This window comes from Aquarana catesbeiana, linkage group LG04 (genome assembly GCF_042186555.1).
Source record: "Aquarana catesbeiana isolate 2022-GZ linkage group LG04, ASM4218655v1, whole genome shotgun sequence".
NCBI classification, from domain to species: domain Eukaryota; kingdom Metazoa; phylum Chordata; class Amphibia; order Anura; family Ranidae; genus Aquarana; species Aquarana catesbeiana.
Window position 1 is genome coordinate 349,451,166 of NC_133327.1, and position 22,189 is coordinate 349,473,354.

The 22,189-nt window shown below is 42.1% G+C and overlaps 1 protein-coding gene across 2 annotated transcripts in view; it reads right to left on the reverse strand.

Moving 5' to 3' along the window:
* Window positions 1-22,189, reverse strand: part of FBXL4 (F-box and leucine rich repeat protein 4) — a 103,314-nt gene that overhangs the window by 24,951 nt on the left and 56,174 nt on the right. For both annotated transcript variants that reach the window (XM_073626980.1, XM_073626981.1), the window contains exon 5: window positions 7,509-7,722. In XM_073626980.1, coding sequence (XP_073483081.1) covers window positions 7,509-7,722 — 214 coding nt within the window. The remainder of the gene's footprint in view (window positions 1-7,508; window positions 7,723-22,189) is intronic.

Consider the following 22,189-nt stretch of genomic DNA (forward strand, 5'->3'; position numbering starts at 1 on the left):
AAAGTGTGTTTTTGGGTGCTCTTGGAGAGATTGTCCTATTAGGGGCTGGAAAACATAGGAACACAAAGGACCATAAAAAAACTGACAAGGCGTCTACTCCTTCTAAAACAAAGTTAAACATTTTGGCTGGAGTTGGGCTTTAGCATAAAGGTCAGTGGTACCCTAATGCACTAATATGTACCTGTACTGCAGTGCACATCAATCCATTGAAACACATTACTGTCTGCCATGGTGCACTGCATTGAAAAAAAATCGCACAGGTGCATTTTCTGGCCCGTTGTGGTGCCTTGGCAGCCCATTCAAATAAATAGGTTGCATTAACCCAACAAACGTTAACAAGCGTGCATTAACGCACTGGACTGCACAGATGTGAGGGCATTTTTTCATTTGTCCATTTTCCTGCAGTTATGCACATGGCATTTACATGAAATACATTTCAAGTAGTCCAGTGGCCAGTTCATATCTATTCACTGCAGTTTAGTGAGTTTTTAAATTGTAATCTATATGGGCCTATTACATAACATACTATGTATGATTTTGCTGCAATGCATGTGTTGCCACGTCCAGTTGAAGCTACGTAACAATGACGTTGCAAAACGCGTCGACGTAACCATGATGTGCGGACGCCGACTCAATCACTTCCCCCATCTAATCGGAGACGGGGATTTCTGACAGTGGAAGTTTAAACCTCCTCACACGGAACTGCCGAACAAACGAGGAATTTACTTGCCGTACGAGCACAGTTGCAGCCTGAATTCATGAGCAAGAGAAGTGCCGTTGTTGCAGGATACAGTATGTCATAGCCAGCACTCACACCATAGACGGAGAAATCACGGAGCAGCAGGGCAGCCATGAAAACATAGGAGACGCTGTTTGATCTTCATACTACCAAGAGGCGGTAATGTAACCCCTTTAGCTCCTGTTTGCAGATGGCATCTCCGCTTTGATGTTTGATGTGGCATTACCTGGGTCAATGCGGACTTTAGAACAGTATACAGTGATATTATACTCTCCACTGGTCAATGATCCACTCTGAAAAATATATTATTTGTTCCAGGAAATATTTAGCTACCTTGTGTTGCTATGTGACTAGTACTTGGCGATGACTGCATAAATTATACTGTGTGGTAATAACCACTCAACACACTCTGCAGAGACTCTCTGAATCACAGATTACCCAATACACTGTAGGAATGGACTTCTGTGATATCAAATGCTTTGAGCATGCGCATGCAATATACATCCTGGCAGTTCCTTTGATCTATCTGCTTCAAATATCTAGTAGATGTTGATGCAATTCAGTGAGGTCTTTTAGTTAGGCTATTCCAGTGATGTTTGAATCCCACCTTCCCCGTCTCCCCGGGGGACCACGCATGAACAAGGCTCCTCTATTAACATAAACTGTTTTTTTTACAATTTGATTTGGCGTTTAGCCATAGGTACCTTGTGCATCTGTGGGAGTAAAGGCGCCTGCACCTTAGATGTTTTTATGTGTTTATATGTTTGTTATTGTTTGTCGTTTTTGTGTTTCTGGCCAATGGGCGTACCGTGTGCTGCTTGCACCAGATAGGCCCATTTATCAGTGTCTGATGGATCAATGTATTTACTTATTTAACTGTTGGTGTTATCATTGTATAATTTTAAATACATCACCATAATAAATTTTGTGAACTTTTTATATATACCACTCTCCCATTACTGCCCACTATATCCATAGTAACTATCTTTGGACTAAGGGGGACCACTTTTTTGTGTCTCTCCCTGGTCCTTCTCTTTTTTTTGTATAGCTGTGAATGGGCCCTAAAACTAAATCTCAACAGTTATTTACTGCAACTTGCAGGAATTTTGGAGTCATTTAGGGTATACAGTTTACAGTGCGATGCTCCGTCATCTCTGTCTTCCACATCACACCTGATGTGGAAAAGACTCTAGACGGCATCTCAGTCAGGATTTTAGTTCCTCTAAAAACACGATCTTTGGTATACCAGAAACAAACTCCTAACCCTTCGGGCACTTTCACACCGAGGCACGGGGGCGTCGGTGGTAAAGAGCTGCAACTTTTAGCGGCACTTTACCATCGTTTTAGAGGAGCTTTTCAGCCGCTAGCGTGGCGCTTTTAACCCCTGGTAGCGGCTGAATAAAGGGTTAAAAGCGCCCGCATTGATTTCAATGGGCAAGGGTGCTTTATGAGCGGTGTATACTCAAAGATGCTGCTTGCAGGACTTTTTTTTAATATCCCACAAGCGCACCGCTCCAATGTGAAAGCCCTCGGGCTTTCACACTGGAGTGACAGGAGAGGCGCTTTACAGGTCCTTTGCAGGCGCTATTTTTAGAGCCTCAATGTGAAAGTAGCCATCTTGCAGTGTTAAAAATGTTTGCTAAAAAGTGATGGGATAGGCCACTACACATCTGCCATTAAAGTATAACTGCAGCCAAATCTTTTTAATGAAGTGAAGGGAAATCTGACCATTGGGATATAGAAGGCCTTCCTTTGTACTTCAAACCCTTTAGTAATGACAAATATCCCATCTCAATCTGTAATTGGTTTGTAAATTTTGTCCAAAAGCAACATTCGAAAACATATATACAGTTGTTTCGGGTAATATGTAATGACTGCATGTAAAAACGAAAAAAAAAAAAAGCATGATACATGAGATAAACAATTCTTCATTCAAGAAGATACAATTCTACAAAAAGGTTTTGAAACTTGAAAAACCCTGCAGTGCCTTTCAAATGTAAAGTCAAAGACCCGATGGGAGTTAAAAGGACATGGTACCTCTAACCAAATTGTAGAACAAACACAATGTTTGCAATCAGAAACATTTCAAAGCTTGGTATTTACACAGCACAGACTATAGTATTGAACAAAGAAACAGATAAAAAAATCAATTCAATATTTAGGTAGCTTGTTCCACTGAACTCATTACTGAGCAGTATGGGCAAGTATTTGACTTCTGCAGTACAAGTGAACCATTCATAAAATTGAATGTACTCAGGAATGACTAGATAACATCTGTAGGCCTGGGCAGCTCTGGAAGCAGTTCTGTGGCATGATGGAAGACAATTCAATACAGCTAGTATGCATAAGAAAAAAAATTAAAATATACATACACATACACACACTATCTCACAAAAGTGAGTACACCCCTCACATTTTTGTGAATATTTTATTATATCTTTTCATGTGACAACAATGAAGAAATGACACTTTGTTACAATATAAAGTAGTGAGTGTACAGCTTTTATAACTTATTTTATAAGTGTACAGTAAATTTGCTGTCCCCTCAAAATAACTTAACACACAGCCATTAATGTCTAAACCTTTGGCAACAAATGTGAGTACACCCCTAAGTTAAAATGTCCAAATTGGTCCCAAAGTGTCAATATTTTGTGCGGCCACCATTATTTTCCAGCACTGCCTTAATCCTCTTGGGCATGGAGTTCACCAGAGCTTCACAGGTTGCCTCTGGAGTCCTCTTCCACTAATCCATAACAACATGACGGAGCTGGTGGATGTTAGTGACCTTGTGCTCCTCCACCTACCGTTTGAGGATCCCCCACAGATGCTCAATAGGGTTTAGGTCTGGAGACATGCTTGGCCAGTCCATCACCTTTACCCTCAGCTTCTTTAGCAAAGCAGTGGGCATCTTGGAGGTGTGTTTGGGGTTGTTATGTTGGAATACTGCCCTGCGGTCCAGTCCCTGTAGGGAGGGGATCATGCTCTGCTTCAATATGTCACAGTACATGTTGGCATTCATGGTTCCCTCAATGAACTGTAGCTCCCCAGTGCCGGCAGCACTCATGCAGCCCCAGATCATGACACTCCCACCACCATACTTGACTGTAGGCAAGACACTTGTCTTTGTACTCCTCACCTGGTTGCCTCCACACACACTTGACACCATCTGAACCAAATAAGTTTATCTTGGTCTCATCAGACCACAGGACATGGTTCCAGTAACCCATGTCCTTAGTTTGCTTGTCTTTAGCAAACTGTTTGCGGGCTTTCTCATGCATCAGCTTTAGAAGAGGCTTCCTTCTGGGACGACAGCCATGCAGACCAATTTGATGCAGTGTGCGACGTACAGTCTGAGCATTGACAGGCTGACCCCCCACCCCTTCAACCTTTGCAGCAATGCTGGCAGCACTCATACATCTATTTCCCAAAGACAACCTCTGGATATAACGCTGAGCATGTGCACTCAACTTCTTTGGTCGACCATGGCAAAGCCTGTTCTGAGTGGAACCTGTCCTGTTAAACCGCTGTATGGTCTTGGCTACCATGCTGCAGCTCAGTTTCATGGTCTTGGCAATCTTCTTATAGCCTAGGCCATCTTTACGTAGAGCAACAATTCTTTTTTTTCTGATCCTCAGAGAGTTATTTGCCATGAGGTGCCATGTTGAACTTCCAGTGACCAGTATGAGAGAATGAGAGTGATAACACCAAATTTAACAAACCTGCTCCCCATTCACACCAGAGACCTTGTAACACTAACGAGTCACATGACACCGGGGAGGGAAAATGGCTAATTGGGCCCAATTTGGACATTTTTACTTAGGGGTGTACTCATTTTTGTTGTCAGCGATTTAGACATTAATGGCTGTGTGTTGTTATTTTAAGGGAAAAGCAAATTTACACTGTTATAAAAGCTGTACACTGACTACTTTACATTGTAGCAAAGTGTCATTTCTTCAGCGTTCCAAAGGTAAAGTGGTTGTTACCCCAAAAAAATAATAATGCCCCTGTCCCTTTAAGGCACAAGCTATAGCATAGTGCTTTTTGCCTAATCAATTACCCCTTTGTATCTTCTGCAGTACTTGGTTGATTCTGCCTGGTCCTGACTTCCCCTCTGTGAGCTGACCACGTTTATCATGGCTGCTGAGCCATGAGATCGTGGTCGGGATATGTGCCTCTGTCATCTAGCATCTCTTCTGTGTGTCTGTGGGTCTCTGCAGCTCCCCCTCCTCACTCCCTGTCAGCTCCGTAGTGTGAAATGAGAACAGAATCTAACGGCCCCTCCCCCCCCCCTCTCCTCTCATCTCATCCAGCCTTCATTCACTGACTACACTTGGCTCTCTGAGATCGGGATACAGAGCAGAGAGAGGAGGTGACTATAAATGAGCACAAAGAAAAAAAAGGTATTTAGGATTGAGAAAACACAAAAATAAAACCACACTGCACTGCTTAATGAACAAACAGATGGATGGGGTAGGCGGCAGCCAGCTTCTCAGAGCAGAAGGGACTCTGTGGGGAAGACAAGCAGAAAAAAAGAGCAGCGCCGCTCTAAGGGTAGTAGTGTGTATATAAACGACTTTAATAATGTTTAAAATATGCACTCACATTTAGGCTGATAAAAACAGGCATGTAGTGTTACGCTTTAACATCATGAGATCACATCCGGTGGACCGCTGGGCTGTGGAGGAGTCATTCCCCAGCCACTTCCGGTGGCGTCCGAAGCTCTGAGGTATGTAGTTCCGTCAGACAGTGCGTCAGCTGGTCCGTGGGTAGAGATGACAGATGCTGGAGAGCTGGGGGCGTGGCCGTAGGGCTCGCGTTCGGAGCATGCGTGCTCCATCATTCTCTCCGAACACGAGCGCTATGGCCACTCCCCCCAGCTCTCCAGCATCTGTCATCTCCACCCACGGACCAGCTGACGCACTGTCTGATGGAACTACATACCTCGGAGCTTCGGACGCCACCGGGAGCGGACGGGAATGACTCCTCCACAGCCCAGCGGTCCACCGGATGTGATCTCATGATGTTAAAGAGTAACACTACATGCCTGTTTTTATCAGCCTAAATGTGAGTGCATTTTTTAAACATTATTAAAGTCTTTTATACACACTACTACCCTTAGAGCGGCTCTGCTCTTTTTTTCTGCTTGCAAGGAAGAGCAACTACTTTTACTGCAGGTTCACATGTGAGGCCAACATCGGGTACTGTAATGCAATCAGTTGAGGGCCATGATCAGAAACAGTTTTCATCATTGGCTCTCCTGTGAATGGGAGAATGCTCATATACAACCGTGTCTATGAAGTTGTAAAAAAAAAAAAACACTAAAAAAAGTAACCTAAATTTTGTGGTTGGCTAGTGTTTGAGTTCAGTTCAATAAACAGTAACAGCATCTAACGGAAATGCATATAAAATGTAAGTATGCAAATAATAATAAAAAGTGATTGTAAAAAGTTATATTTACCTGCTTTGTGCAAAGTAGCCCTGATCCTCTGCTTCTCGGGTCCACTACTAGCGCTCCAGGTTCATCCTCTTCTTGGTGCACCACCATACAAAGCAGCTTCCTATCATGGCACACCTGAGGGCTCAATCCCAGGCTGCGCTGTCTGTGTTCATTGACACAGACAGTGCGGCTCAGCTGTGACCCCTGCTCCCTCGTCACATGATTTGATGGACAGCAGAAGGAGCCAAAGGCGCCTCTCTGTCTTACGAGGAAGGAGAGAGTTGAGAGAGATGGGCACAGCGTTGGATCGAGAATGGGCTCAAGTAAGTATACAGGGATAGGATGCATCAACGTGAAAAGCCTTCTACCTTTGCAATCACTTGTAAGCATTGCTTATTTCCACAAAAGCTGTGTTATGCTTGAAACACACAGGGGCATATTTATGAGAAGTGTACCGTCCATAGCAATCAGTCAGCATCCAAGCAACATTTTTACAGTGAAGATCTGAAAGTGAAACAAGCATTGGGACTGGGTGCCATTGACAAGAACAGATTTCTTGGTTAGCTCACTTTTCATATCTAGGCCCCTAGGGTCTGAGGCATGCATTTGCTCTTTTGGGGCCTTCTCTTCTGGAAAGACATATTTGTTTATATTTCCCAGAAATCATTGCTTAAGCTCTCCCTATTTCTACTCAAACGGCACTCAAATAAAGTTATCTACAGTTTACAAAATCCAAAAATCTACTGCTTACAACTCAAATGTTATGGGCCAATATACCATTGATACAAAATAGGTTATGTCCAATTGCAAAATTTCAGACAAATGCTTGTGTATACATTATGCAGAGCTGCACCACATTTTGTACTCTCCGTTTTTGCATATCCCCCTTCCTCTATATTGATTTATTTACTGATAATGACAATTTTAAATGAGAAGTATTGCTTAAAAATAAATAAATAAATAAAGTTTAAAAAAAAAAAAATTTTTTTTCAAATGCAGTGATAACCAGTTTATAAAACAGAAAGATGCATTGTTTTTATGGATTTTTGAAAAAAAAAAAAAAAAAAAGAAAGAAAAAAGGAAAAAAAAAAAGAAGAAGAAGAATGGCCTCAAGCTGATTACAAGACTGCAAAGAGCACACAATTCAACTAATGGCTTCATGCAATAAAAAAACACAAAGATTTGCCAGTTGCTAATTAAATTTTCATTTACAGAGACTGGTTATGTCATAGGCCGAAAGACAGACATTTTTCTTTTGCTCTACACACAAATATAATGTGATAAATGCTTTCAACTAGTTAAAATTAATACCAAAGAGTAGACTGTCGTTACCTCTATTTTTGTCCGGTAGAGAACAAGGCGTTTTAATCCACAGAGTTTAGAGATATGGCTGAAAGCCTGAGGTGGCAGCTTATCACAAGAGGAGAGATTTAATTCCTGAAGATTTGGACACATCTCTGCAATGACTTCCAGGCATGCTTCATTTAAAAAGTGGCCACAGGCCAGCTCCAGGCGCACAAGTTCCAAGCCACACACTTTTAACAGTCTAGAAAAGAACAGAAGGTGGGAAAATTGAAGGTAAATTTTACAATAGCTAGATAGCTAGCTAGCAAGGTGGTAGTGAAGTTTTATTCATTTTGCTAATAAATATGAAATACAAGCAGTTCTCAAATGATCTGGCATTATGAAGTTTAGCAGGACAGCACTGCGACACAAATCCTGGGATCAGTGAAACACATATCGTTCACAGAACCTTATATCTGAGGGATAACACATATGCTGGTGCTTGAAAACATAATTTTAAAAGTCTCTGTTTTTTTTTTTAAAATAAACCTGTAGTAGCAAAAACATGTAGGGTACCATTGCTGGCCTTTAGAGTACTTGACAATAATATCTGCCCAGTATTTACATGCATTTTTTTGCCCAAAAAAAAACTTTTCCCGGCACCTGGTAGATTTTTTTTTTTTGAGTCTACTGTACACCGCATGGTGAATGTGGTGTGCAGTGTCCAGCCCTGCTCACTCTCAGCTTGCCGAAGATAGAGACAGGTGGCGGGGACAATGCAACAAGTGAAATTACTATCAGTCTGCAAACCTTCCAACATAAACAACAGGTCTGTAAGAAACCAATGGTAACCCAAGTTTAAAGTCTCAGTTGTGATCCTTGAAAGTTAGGATATGTTTAGATGTGTGGCAGGATCTACATTCAGTTTGCTTTTCAGAGGTGTTTGACAGTGACGAGGCAATATGTCACACCTGTTTTAACCCTATGAATGCCACACCAATGCATCAAAACCATGTTACCGCCTGCTGAACACATCAAAAGCAATAATATTTTGCTATGGGTGTGCAGCAAAGGATCTCAAGAGCAGAAAGTAAACACCCCCCCTTGCTACTTTGCAGCTTAAGGGGAGGGGGCAGTTGGGGAATGCGGAAAATGTGGCTCTACTGCAAATTTTTAACACCCCCACCAAAACCTCAAGTCTATATGAACCCTAAATCTGTTTTTCCAACAAAAACAAGCTTAACCACAAAAAGCGTCTTTATTTTAAAACATGTTTACTCAGGTCCTGGCAAGTAGATGAAAAGCAGTTAGAACGTCTGAATACAAATACTGCAGAGAAGAGATGCTATACTGAATATAGAGCCTCTTTTTTTCTCAAACCCCATGGTAACACCTTGTTGAAAGTAAAGCTTCAGCTATAGCTGAACTTTTTAATTTAAATGGAATGAGAAATAGTTGGAACTTACCAGTAGATTTCCTTTATTTTTTTATTTCCAAAAGAACACCAGAACAATAAAGGAGTGCATTGGTCACTGGGATGGTACAAGTAAAAAAAAAAAAAAAAAATCCTTCCCCTTCCCCACTCAAAGGACAGTTTTGAGATTAGCGGCTGATCACCCAAGTTGGTTTAGAGTGGAACATCAAGAAATTCTGCTCTTCCTTCTCCTCCTTCACATTTGGCACTTTATTTTTTTAGGAGGGGAGCTGGTACCTGGTTTTGACAGGTACCCGCTCCTCCACTTCTGATCTAGACAGGTAAATATCCTTATATTAAAAGCCAGCAGCTACAGTGTTTGTAGCTGCTGACTTATTTTTTTTGTGGGAGACAGGAGATCCTCTTTAACCACCTCGTTCTGGGATGACTTCATATGACGTTGCCCCAGTGTCTCCCCACGTCCCTGGGAACCCGATCTCGCTGGCTCTTTACCCAAGTGATTGGCTGTGTCCAATCACAGCCGATCACATGTAAACACAGAAGTGCCATTTATTGGCTCTCCTCAGCTCACACTGACAGAGTATGAGGAGAGGAGAGCTGATCAGCGGCATCTCCTCGCAGGGGAGATCTGTACAGATAATCAGGACACTGATCATTAGTGCCCTGATTATTAAGGCAGCCACGGCAGTGATGCCAGTCAGTAACCAGCAGTGACACCAATCTGGGCCCATCAGTGACACCAATCTGGGCCCAATAGTGATGTAAAGTTGTGCCCATCAGTGCTTGCTCATCAGTGCCGCCTATCAGTGCCTCCTCATCAGTGTCGCCTATGAGTGCCCGTACCCGCCTCATAAGCGCACATCAGTGCGGCCTCATCAGCTCACATCAGTGAAGGAGAAAAATTAATTATTTACAAAATCTTCTGACAGAAATGAAAAACTTATTTTTTTTCAAACTTTTGGCCTTTTTTCGGGGTTTTAGCAAAAAATAAAAAAACCCAGCGGTGATTAAACAACACCAAAAGAAAGTTCTGGTTGTGTAAAAAAAAAATGATAAATATGTCATTTGGGTACAGCTTTGCATGACCGCGAAATTGTCATTCAAAGTGTGACAGCGCTGAAAGCTGAAAATTGGCCTGGAAAGGAAGGAGGTAAAAGCGCCCAGTATTGAAGCGGTTAAAGGTCAAGTTCACCTTTGGGAATGTTACATGTTTCACCCATTTTTAGGGTGGAACATGTAACATGTTCCCAATGCTGCAACAACCGCTCCCCGAATCAACAGTGCATTCACACAGAGAGCAAGGCAACTACATATCATACACTGTTAGCACAGGTTGAGGGTGGTGGGTGCTGCCTGGAAATAACCCTTCCCATCCAGATGAAACAAGATGATCTTACAAGACAGTAGGCTTCAAATCATGGACTGCACAGTGAATGAACAGGACAAAGGTATGAAAAACAATTGCAACCTACAAGGGCAACATATTTGTTCAAACTTGTGCAATAGTATTGGGAAGAACTTTGCAAACAATACTGATTTCCATTGTCAAAAGAATACCACAAGCATGTTTGTTTTTTATGCAAAAGGGGGCTACTATAATGAGTCAGAAAATACTATTTTTCAGAGGGACAGGACCAATGTCCTGTGATGTACTTAAAGAATTTTAACGCAAAATTTTACATTTAAAAACTGATTTTAGCATTTGTTTTTACAAACAAACAAAACATCCCTGACCCATCGAGGCATGGACTCCACTTGACCTGGGATGCTGTGGCACCAAGCTCTCCATAGCAGATCCTTTAAGCCTTTAGTGGCTTGCCTTCTATCCATAGTGCATCCCAGTTCCATCTCTTCTCCAGGAAAGCGAGACACGTGTAACTGGCCATCCGCATGATTTAAAGAAGTTGTGATTCTTTAGACCAGGCCACTTTCTTAAAAAGCTCCTTAGTCCAGTTCTGATGCGCCCGTGACGATCATACACGCTTTTGGCTGTGGTTATGGGTCAGCATGGACACCATGGCCGGCCTGCAGCTATGCAGTCCCATATGCAATGCGCTGCGTAATATGACGTCGTTCTATGGGAACCAGCATGAACTTTTCCAGCAATTTGAGCTACAATAGCTCTTTTAGTGGATCACACTACACAGGCCAGCCTTCATGCGTATTAATGAGCCTTGGTCGCTCATGACCCTGTTGCCCGTTTTCCTTCCTTGGACCAATTTTGGTAGATTCTGACCACTGCAGACCAGAAACATCCAACAAGAGCTATAGTTTGAGTTGCTCTGACTCAGTTGTCTAGCCATTATAATTTGGCCCTTGTCAAAGTCACACTCAAATCCTTGCCAATGCTTGTCAAAGTTTTCCAATTTTCAACATCAGGAACACAATGTTCACTTGATTCCTAATAACGCCCACCCACTTTCGTGTGCCAGTGTAACAAGATAATCAGTATTAGTCACTGTACCAATCAGTGGTCATAATAGTATGGCTGATCGCTGTATGTGTTCAAATAATAGCAGTGTGTTTAAAAAAGTGAGTAAAGCTTAAAATCCTTATAATAGCTTTCATTTCCATACATGCAACTTTATTGGGAACACTGCACAGTCTATTCCAAATCAAAACAAATGTTAAAATCAGAAATCCTGGGTCCTTAGGACACAGCTGATCAAATATGGGGGATAAAGGGCCAATCACAGCGGCCTTTTACCATGTGATTAGGTGTGTTCAATGACAGCTGATCACAATGTAAGCACAATCTGATTATCGGCATTCCTTTGCTCACAATAACAGTGTGAGGAGAGGAGGGCTGATAACCTACTTGTATGAAAGGGACATCTACAATAATAATCAGGGCACTGATCATCAGTGTTCTGATTATCAGTGCAGTCCCAACAGTGCCCACCAGTGCTGCCAATCAGTGCCCATCAGCGATGCCCATGAGGTTCCTGCAGTGCCACCTATCAGTGCCCATCAGTGCTGCCTCATCAGTGAAGGAGAAAAATTATCTGTTTGTAAAATGTAGAATTTTTTCATTTGTTTAGCAAAAAATAAAAAACCCAGTGCTGATTAAATACCACCAAAAGAAAGCTTTAATTGTGTGAAAAAAATTATAAAAATTTCATATGGGTACAGTGTAGCATGACCGTGCAATTGTCAAAGTGTAACAGCTCTGAAAGCTAAAAATTGGCCTGGGCAGGAAGGTGGTAAGGCAAGTGGGTAAATAAAATAATTCCATTATTTTATCCGAAAGATTATCTCCAGCTTTTAGTATAAGTATAAATTGTTCATTTGGACATTTCACTAAGACATGCAGTGACTCTTGGCTGTATATGGGCTGTATATAGCTTCAGCTACATCCAGCTTACAACACTGTAGGCGGATGGGAACTTCCCTTACCCCTCCTGGAACAAAACTGAGTAAAGCTAGGTTGTGTTCAACCTTTCAAAAGGGAGCTTTGTATCCTATGAATAAATACAATTGTGACATCATCCACCCTCCTCCCCAACTCAGACACCCACAGTACAAAGATCCCTGTGAAAGGCCAAGTGGGAAGGGAAGTTCCCAGACCACTGCCAGAACAAAGCGATGTATTCTGGGGCTACGTACAATCCATACAGCGCTGAGAGCCGCTGCATATCTTAGTGAAGTAAATCATTTGTTTGGACCACCTTGGTCTAAACGAACTATTGAAACTTCACTAAAACTTGGAGATCAGATTTAACCATACCTCCCAACTTTTTGAAATGGGAATGAGGGACACTCATCAGTAAAAGTATGCAGGCATAGGACACACCCCCGCCACACCCTCTTAAAAGGAGAATTGTACAAAAAACAAGATTGGTTAAACCCACAAGTGTTCTTTTTTACCACTACTAATCCTTTATATTGGCTTTTAGAATTTACAGATGCAGCAATTTAGAAATCAGATGAAAGGTTTAGAGCTGGAAAACACTTTTTGATAGATGAAAAAAACATTTTATATACAACTATATAGATCAGGCCAAAATGAGGGACAAATGAGGGGGAAAGAAGGATAGAGGGACATTGTTTCAATCAGAGACAGTCCCTCAAAATAAGGGACAGTTGGGAGCTATGGATTTAATTCCAATTGTTTAGTTGTTCTATGCTTTAGTTTCAGAGTATGTTGAAACAAAAATCTGCATAAATTTCAATAAAAGCTAGGAAAACTGGAATGTTTTTAAAAGGTTGACTGGTTGTGTATATATTGATACACAGACCTATGAAATCATTGGTGCAGAAATCAATATAATGTATGGGAAACAGTGCAGAAGCCAACTGTTCTTGATATTGCTCTTTGCCTGGGCACCAGACATTTAAAATATCTGGAAATAATCAAGTTAGCATTCTGGTAAAAAATTAACCTGGGCACCCAAAATTAGCATTTTATGAAATAAGTGAACCTTACAAGAGAAGACTAAATATGTAGTAAGAATTTGTTGTATAATGTGATAACTATAAGATGTTTTATAGGTATCATGCTGTGTTTATGTCACTAATAACAATTTTATAGTTGATCTCCTAATCGTACTCCTCAATAACAGAAAGAAAAAGCACACAATTCATACAATAACTTGTATAAGAAAAAATCTGGAGTGTTATATCATTTCTTTGTCATAATTCTTGCTGCCAGTTTTACACAGAGTAATTAAATTCTTTCAAAATACTGTACTGTATTAAAGACACCTTGACAGGTACAGGAAGAAAATAGCAGTATTGCTTGTTTTTAATTAAGAAAACACCTAATGGCTTCTAAACTGGAAGGAGGAATGCCAATACAAGAAGCTTCTAACATCATAAAGCATGAACCATATACACCATATAGCATAAATTATGAAGAAATATGAATGATATCCTTGTTATCTTCAAAAAGCTAAAGTCTGTTACTGATTATTTTAAAGGAAATTGGCAATCTGTAAATGTATTACTAGATAAAGTTTATCAACGCATAGCTATGTCCAGATTTGTTTGTGCCTATCAAGAATACCAGTGCGGAAAACATTTGTGGATACCATATTGCACATAACGTGCATACTACTGTTGCACCAACAGTAGCAGAAGGTGTTCTGTTTACTTTCTACTCCTGCTATCGTGAAACTAGTTCATATTTCATATGTCCTGCATTCGGTCTCATTAAAACTTGTCCAAGGTTGCATTTCTTCATTCTAGAAGCTTTTAGTTTTGCAATGTGTGAAACTTATAGGAATCAATCAAAATACAGAAAAATACCATTAATGGAGACTTTGCCAGTTTCCATCTTATGATTTATTACCCCATTCACAGGAACCACATCAAGGAGTTTTGCGATGTTTCACATGAATTGATGAAAACAATTAATCAGAGCATAAGAATCTTCCAGTAATATTATAAAGCTCAACAAGATTGATCCAATCCCACATGTTAGAATGAACACGTGGGCAGGTTTGCGCATCCTAATTTGGCTTACCGAGAGTTTTTTTATTTTTTTTTAAACAAATAGAAAACAAAGCTGAATGGGGATGGGAGCATTGTTTTATTTGCATGATGAACAGGTAAGCAGCCCTTTAAAAAATTCAGTGGCACAAGGGGTAGCAATAAATCCAGTGCTAAATGTATGGTGGTAAATTCATTCAAAAGTCCTACTGGGCAATGGAAGATACTTAAAGTCATACTAAAGGATAGTTTTTTATTTTTTTTAAATAACAAACATGTCATACTTACCTCATCTGTGCAGCTCGTTTTGCACAGAGTGGTCCCAAACATCCATTTCTGGGGTCCCTCAGTGGCTCTTGCGGCTCCTCCATGCATTAGATAACCCCCGTGGAGAAGTGCTCTCCTGAGGGGGTTACCTTGCGGGCGCGTTCCCGAGTCCAGTATTCAGCATCCATAGAGGGCGAATGCTGGACTGGGCCCCGCCCCCTGCGTCATTGGATTTAACTGACAATAGTAGGAGCCAAAGGGTGCGCTGCTATCAATCTATCCAATCAAGGGCCAGGAACCCGTGGAGAGAGGGACGGCGGGACAGAAATTCATGGCTCAGGTAAATAAAGCGGGGGGGGGGGGCTAGGGGGTCGGTGGCTGCCAGGTGTTTTTTCCCCTTAATGCATAGGATGCATTAAAGTGAAAAAAAAACACAAAGGTTTACAACCCCTTTAAGGTGTATATGAACCTAGAGGGTTTTAGCCAATGTACCATCACAGATTTACAGTCAATATTTTTCTGTCTCCTTATAATCTTGGCTGTTGATAATGCGAGTTATTGACTTTCACATTAAATAGTGACAATTCACACTTGTTGCACAGCAATACAGCAGTGTCGGTGTACCCTTTGCATGAATAGTCCTAAGAAGAGACTTCAGAAGTGTGTGCTATACATGGCTGCTTAGCCCCTGTACAGGAAGTGATGTAGCTGTCTGCATGGCTGTGTTCCCTTTAATACAGGAAGAGGGTCATCATTTTCAGAAGGTTTAAAAAAAAAAAATTGTATTTATGGCTCAGATTTATAAAGTGGTAGGAAACACTGGTGGTATACTTGTACCTACAGGTAAGCTTAAAATAGTTATGCACCGTTTAGGAGATATGCTCGGTGACATCGCTGATGCAAGCACTCTGAAGGGATAGCATACTCATGCCGTCCCTTCAGAGCTCCATGCTGTGGCCCAGCCATTCAAGCGATTGCAGCCGGCGAACCTGGAAGGAAGACCGAGTAAAGATGGAAGCCCTGTCAGCGGTGACAGCGCACCGTTGGAGGGCTTCATTCTAAGGTAGGTCTTTCATAATGTGCTAGTATGCAATGCATACTAGCACATTATGGCTTTACCTTGCAGGAGGATTTTTTGTTTTGTAAAAGTTTACTACCACTTTATAAATTGTCTGCTGTCTGTCTATCCATTTAATACACCAAACGGCATTTATCTTACAAGGGTTCACCTATACCTACAGGCTGTTCAATGGCAATCCTGCTATGGCTTAAAAAAAACAATTGTCTGCCTCTTATAATCTAACTGGCAGGGCAGGCAATAGTTATCAGATGTTACCATATCCAATTAAACTTGATGGCCATCTATTTTTGTTCAACCTTCTCAACAATTGCAACTTGCTGACCATGGGTCTACCTTTACACAGGCTTTCTCCCCTTCAGTCCGTCTTGCATGCTCCTGTTAGATTTATTCACCTTACCAACCATTAACTGTCCGCCAACCCTCTCTGCCAACCCTTTTTTTACTGGCTTTCACTAGCCTAACATATAAAATTTAAACATAAAACAACAACAATATACAAAGCCATCCTTACCTCAGCTACTTTACCAACCTTATCTTAAAATATCAGGATCTCCTGCTGCCCTAGTTTCCTCATCACCTCCTTCAATGCTCTCCTCCAGGGCCCTAAGAATAGTCATTCTGTTTCCTTCATCAGCTCATCCCTTACAGTTTTTGTATTAGTTGCCATCCCATTTAGATTGTAAGCGTATTGTAACTGTACTGTCTCCCTTTACTTTGCAAAGCGCTGTACAAACTGTTGGTGCCATATAAATCCTGTATATTAATATAGTCATCAACTATGTAGCTGGATAACCATTTTTTTTATGTCTTTTTATGCTAAATATAAAGACATTAAGATTTCTCATTTGAATGGTAAAACAGAGACATATGGTCTATTTCTTTTCTCATCAAAGCTGTTCCTATACATTAATGGATAAAAGAGTGTGAAGACACCATTGTGTAAAGCAAGGATGGAAGTTCAGGTAAACGGCATGCTTACTCTGAGAACGGAGCATCAATTTAGTGTGGGGGTCAGTAGGTAAATATGCTAATATATGGACTAGAATTTTTTTTAAATGAATCCCTTGTGCAACATAGAAACTTGTCAAAGAATTAATTACCAAAAGGTGTAATGCTTACCTTCCTATCTCCTGACATGAAGACACTCATGGTGTGATCACACCTTCTACACCTGCTTGTTCTTTATGTAAGGCTGCCAATTGCACATTTTCACTGTGCTTCCTAAATGTGTTTTTTACAAAGCACCACTCAGCTTGGTCTTGAAAATGACAGCTCTGGTGGGTCTCATAACTGTGCTTGTAAATTCAAATTTTAGTTTTTTCCTCAACAATAAGAGAAATGGGTAAAGCCTTCAAGTAATATGCTGCCCTGGGGAAACCTGCACTGTAAACACTTCATAATATTACCGGCTGACAGAAGAAGTATTGGAAGGTAAAAACAGATTTTCATTTACATCTGTTTGCTTAGCCAGCTATTATTTTAAACATGTTTAACATGTCAGACATAAAGAACTGATTGTGGTTTTGCTAGCAGTTTAGTGTGAATGTATACTTTGCACATTATACTTTGCATAATAATATATACAGTAATGTAAGATTTACTAAACACAGAAATGTTGACTTGGCGTAGACATGTCAAAAACCGGTATGTTACAGATAAACAGCACAAAATAATAATTCCCAATGGTCAAGAAAAACTGTGCAATGGACCTTATTTATCAATCAATAAGGGGGATCATTTCGAAAAATTGGAGAAAGGAAAGTAAAGCCAATAGGAAGCAGATAGATGCCCACAGCAGCTGACGGGATTTCATCTTTTAAATGTAAGAAATCCGATGGATTGCTACTCCAGCTTTGCTCTGGTTTTGTTTGTTTCAGTACCTGTAAATCAACATCAGTGATTGAGACAATCTGCCCCTTACGCAGCTTGCAATTCTTCTAGTAACCAGTCAGATGTAGTACCAAATTTCCAATATCTACTGCTTGGTTACAATGTGGCCACACAGACTGTCTTACCCAGTTCAGTCCAATGCAAATTGTCACAGTAATAAAAAAAAATTGACTGACTTTAGTTTTGTGTTTGTTTGTTTTTTTTTTCCTTGGGATTTAATGGAATTTAATAAAAAAAAAAAAAAAAATTGACTGACTTTGGTTTTGTGTTTTTTTTTTTTTTTTCTTGGGATTTAATGGATTGATAACTTTCTGTCAAGTTCCCCCCCACTCGACTGTAAGTACAGGGATAATCCTGGGGCCACAGTTAGAAGCATATAAAATTCTCAAAATATATGCAATTTTGATGGAGCATACGCTAACAAATAGCAACATAATATACAGAGCAACGTAGTCAAATCATAGCCAGAGTTCGGTAACCAGAACGTATAGTAAGACAAGCCAGGACGTCAGGGAGCCAGGAGATCAGTGTACTTCAGGACAGGCCAGGAATTCAGGAAACTGGAGAATCAGCATAGTGGAACAGCAAACAGGATCGGGAACCAGAAGGGACGTCAGCCAAGCAAGTCTTCAACAGGTACACAGGAGAGAGTCTCTGGATGTGTTGACCAGGGCGAAGGCAGAGAGGAACTGAACAGCTTAAGTAACCAGCAGGACTGACAAACAGAATATCATCATCAGGTGAGTCACTGTGGAAAAAAGATTGGAGCTGGCAATTAACCGACAGCAGAGCGGCCTGCTCTGAGAAGGAAGGGCTGAGCCCAGCCCTGACAGTACCCCCCTCCTCAACGATCACTCCCCCTCGGAGGACCACCAGGTTTGAGGGGAAAAAAGACCTATGGAAAGCACTGAGGAGGACAGGGGCATGTACATCCGAGGATGAGACCCAAGAGCGTTCATCCTGGCCGTACTCTTTCCAATACACCAGGTACTGTATGCACCCATGGAACCTACGGGAGTCAACAATGGACTGTACATTATACTCCTCATGGTTCGTTCTCAACCTGTACTGGGTGAGGACGTGGCATCGAGGTGGTAAAATGGTTGCAGACCAAAGGCTTTACCAAGGAGACATGGAATACATTTGAGATACGCACATTAGAAGGAAGGTCTAAAGCATAAGCCACTGGGTTAATCCTGTGGAGAATACAGAAAGGCCCAATAAACTGAAGTGCCAACTTCAGTGAGGGAACACGGAGTCAAAGGTTGCGAGATGACAGCCAGGCCCTGTCCCCAACCTGGTAGGAAGGTGCAGGCAGGTGTCTGCGGTCAGCATGGAGTCTGTACCTATCACTGGCATGTCGCAAAGCCTCCTGGACTTGTGCCCAAGTGGAACGAAAACCACAGAGATGCTCCTCTAATGTAGGGATGCTCTGCGGAACAGATGAGTCAGGCAACATGGAAGGTTGGAAACAAAATCGGGAAGCAGAATTCAAGGCACTATTGTGAGCAAATTCTGCCCAAGGTAAGAGGTCTGACCAGTTGTTATGATGGTCAGAAATATAGCAGCGTAGAAACTGCTCCAAGGACTGTTTGGCTCGTTCTGCGGCCCCATTAGACTGCAGGTGACACATAGAGGAGAAAAAAAAGCTGAATTCCCAACTGTGCACAAAAGGCTTGGCAGAACCGGGACACAAACTGACTACCCCTGTCTGAGACGATCACCTTGGGTAGCCCATGTAAGAGAAAGATCTCCCGAGTAAAAATGGAAGCCAGTTCCTTACATGTGGGCAACTATTTAAGAGGAATACAATGAGACATCTTCGAGAACCAATCAACCACCATAAAGGATAACTGTGTTGCCCTGAGAGTTGGGTAACTCCACAATGAAATCCATAAAACAGGTGGGTCCAAGGCCTCTCTCCATTGGGTATGGGTTGTAGGAGGCCCACTGCAAGGTGTTGTGGTGTTTTACTCTGAGCACACACGGAACAAGCAGCTATGAAGGCGGCTACATCAGCACGTAGACTAGGCCACCAGAATTGTTGGGAAATGGCCCAAAAGAGTTGATTCTTCCCAGGGTGGCCAGCAGCCTTGGGAGAATGGCAATAATTTTGTCACCCAAAGGAGAAATGACCCTGGTGGGAACCATAGCCAGAATACGACCAGGAGGAATCACAGGAACAGGAACCGATTCCATCTTGGAAGTGGAGGAAAATTGTCGCGACAAAGCGTCAGCCCTCAAATTCTTAGTACCTGGTAAGAATGAGGCAATGTAATTGAAACTTGACAAGAAAAGAGCCTATTGCACCCTTCTAGAAGAGAGGCATTTAGCCTCAGACAAGAATGAGAGATTCTCATGGTCAGCAAGAATGAGAACCGGCACAGTTGTACCTTCAAGGAGATGCCTCCATTCTTTAAGGGCTAAAATGATCGCTAACAGCTCTCTGTCCCCAATCTTATAATTGCATTCCACAGGTGACAATTTCTTGGAAAAGTAGCCACAAGGATGCATAGCGCTCTCAGAGGTAGGATGTAGAGACAGAAGGGCGCCAACTCCAGCATCAGAAGCATCAACCTCAAGGATAAAGGGTAACATAGGATCAGGATGTGCCAACACAGGAGCAGAAACAAAGGCAGCCTTGAGACTCTCAAAGGCCTTAATGGACTCCGGAGACCAACTCTGTGGGTTACTGTCCTCTCTAGTCATATCAGTCAGGGGCTTGACCAGAGATGAGAAGTTACGAATAAACTTTTAAAAATAATTGGCAAAGCCAAGAAAACGCTGCAGATGACGTATACTCACGGGTCGGGGCCACTGTAGGACTGCTGAAAGTTTCTCTGGGTCCATCGAGTGGAAATGACAGGAATTTAACCTGTTCACAATGGAACTCGCACTTCTCCAATTTACAATAGAGATTGTTCTCTCTCAGCTTCTGAAGCACAAGACAGACATCTGTGTGGTGGCTCTCTAGGGACTTGGAAAAAATTAAAGTTACGTACCGGTAACGTCTTTTCCAGTAGTCTTTCAGGACAGCCACCATGAGAGATAGTCTCCTCCTCTTCCTCTAGGAAACACTGCGCCAGCCCATAAATTCTTACTTCCCCCTGCCAGACCTCAGTATATTCCAAGATTACCTCCGGTCAGCTGGGGAGACACAAGAACACATTAATAACATACTATTCCATATCATTATCATGCTGCGTTCTGGTCTTTTATAAGACACCCCCAAAATTTCGGGTGGGTAACTAGGGCTGTCCTGAAAGACTACTGGAAAAGACGTTACCGGTACGTAACTTTAATTTTCCCCCTTCGTCTTTCAGGACAGCCACCATGATGAACGAGCACTTACCAGTTAGGGTGGGACTACAGCTTGCAACACCTTTCGCCCAAAGGCTTGCTCACTAGCCGACACCAGGTCCACTCTGTAGTGCTTAACGAAAGTGGAATAGCTGGACCATGTTGCAGCCCTGCATATCTGCTCTGGCGTCGCTCCGGCCTTCTCTGCCTGAGAAGCTGCCATAGCTCTAGTAGAGTGTGCCCTTATACCCATTGGGATTTCTTTCCCTGCTAATGTATAGGCCTGGCCAATGGCTACTCTGAGCCATCTGGCAATAGTGCGTCAAGACGCTTTGCATCCTTTTCTGGCCCCAGAAAACAAAACAAATAAAGAGTCTGACTTTCTAAACCTCTTGGTCAGCTCTAGGTACTGAAGGATACATCTCCTTACGTCCAACGAATGAAATTTTAATTCCCTTTCCCCCGAGGGGTTGGGACAAAATGAGGGTAGAACTACCTCCTGACTTCTGTGGAAACCCGAAGCCACCTTAGGTAAAAATGCTGGATCAGTTTTGAAGATGATCCGATCTGGAAAAATAATGCAAAAAGGAGGTCTAACAGATAAGGCCTCAATCTCACTGACTCTCCTGGCAGTTGTCACTGCTACCAAAAAAACAGTTTTTAACGTAAGATCCTTTAGTAGACATTCTTCTAAAGGTTCAAAGGGGGTTCCCGTCAGGCCCTGTAAAACTAACGATAGGTCCCACTTGGGAAAGGAAGGACCCTGAACCGGTCTTTGTCTAGACAGAGCCTTAAAGAATCTGACCACCCAAGGGTTGGTGGCCAGATGCTTTTATAAATAAGCACTGAGTGCTGACACCTGACCTTTAAGGGTACTTATGGATAAACCCCTGTCTGCCCCGCACTGAAGGAATTCCAACACAGCTGTGGGACTATGTACCGCAAAGGAGCCTTCTGCACACCATTCATTGAAACGTACCCAGACTTTTTTATAAATCTGGCGTGTTTCCTTCTTCCTGCTGTTGAGGAGGGTGGAGATTAATTTCTCAGAAAACCCCCTAGCTCTTAGCATACCCTCCTCAGTAGCCAGGCCGCTAACTGCCAATGGTGAACCTGTGGACAGAGGACTGGGCCCTGTGAGAGGAGATCCTCTAGAGGTGGCAGGAATAAGGGAGGTTCGACCGCTAGCTGCTTGAGTACTGAGAACCAAGCCCTCTTTGGCCAATGTGGTGCTACTAGAATCAGGGACGTGTTTTCCATCTGGAACTTCCTGAGGACCGCCGGTAATAACGCTGGGGGCGGGAAGGCATAGCAGATTCTGAAATG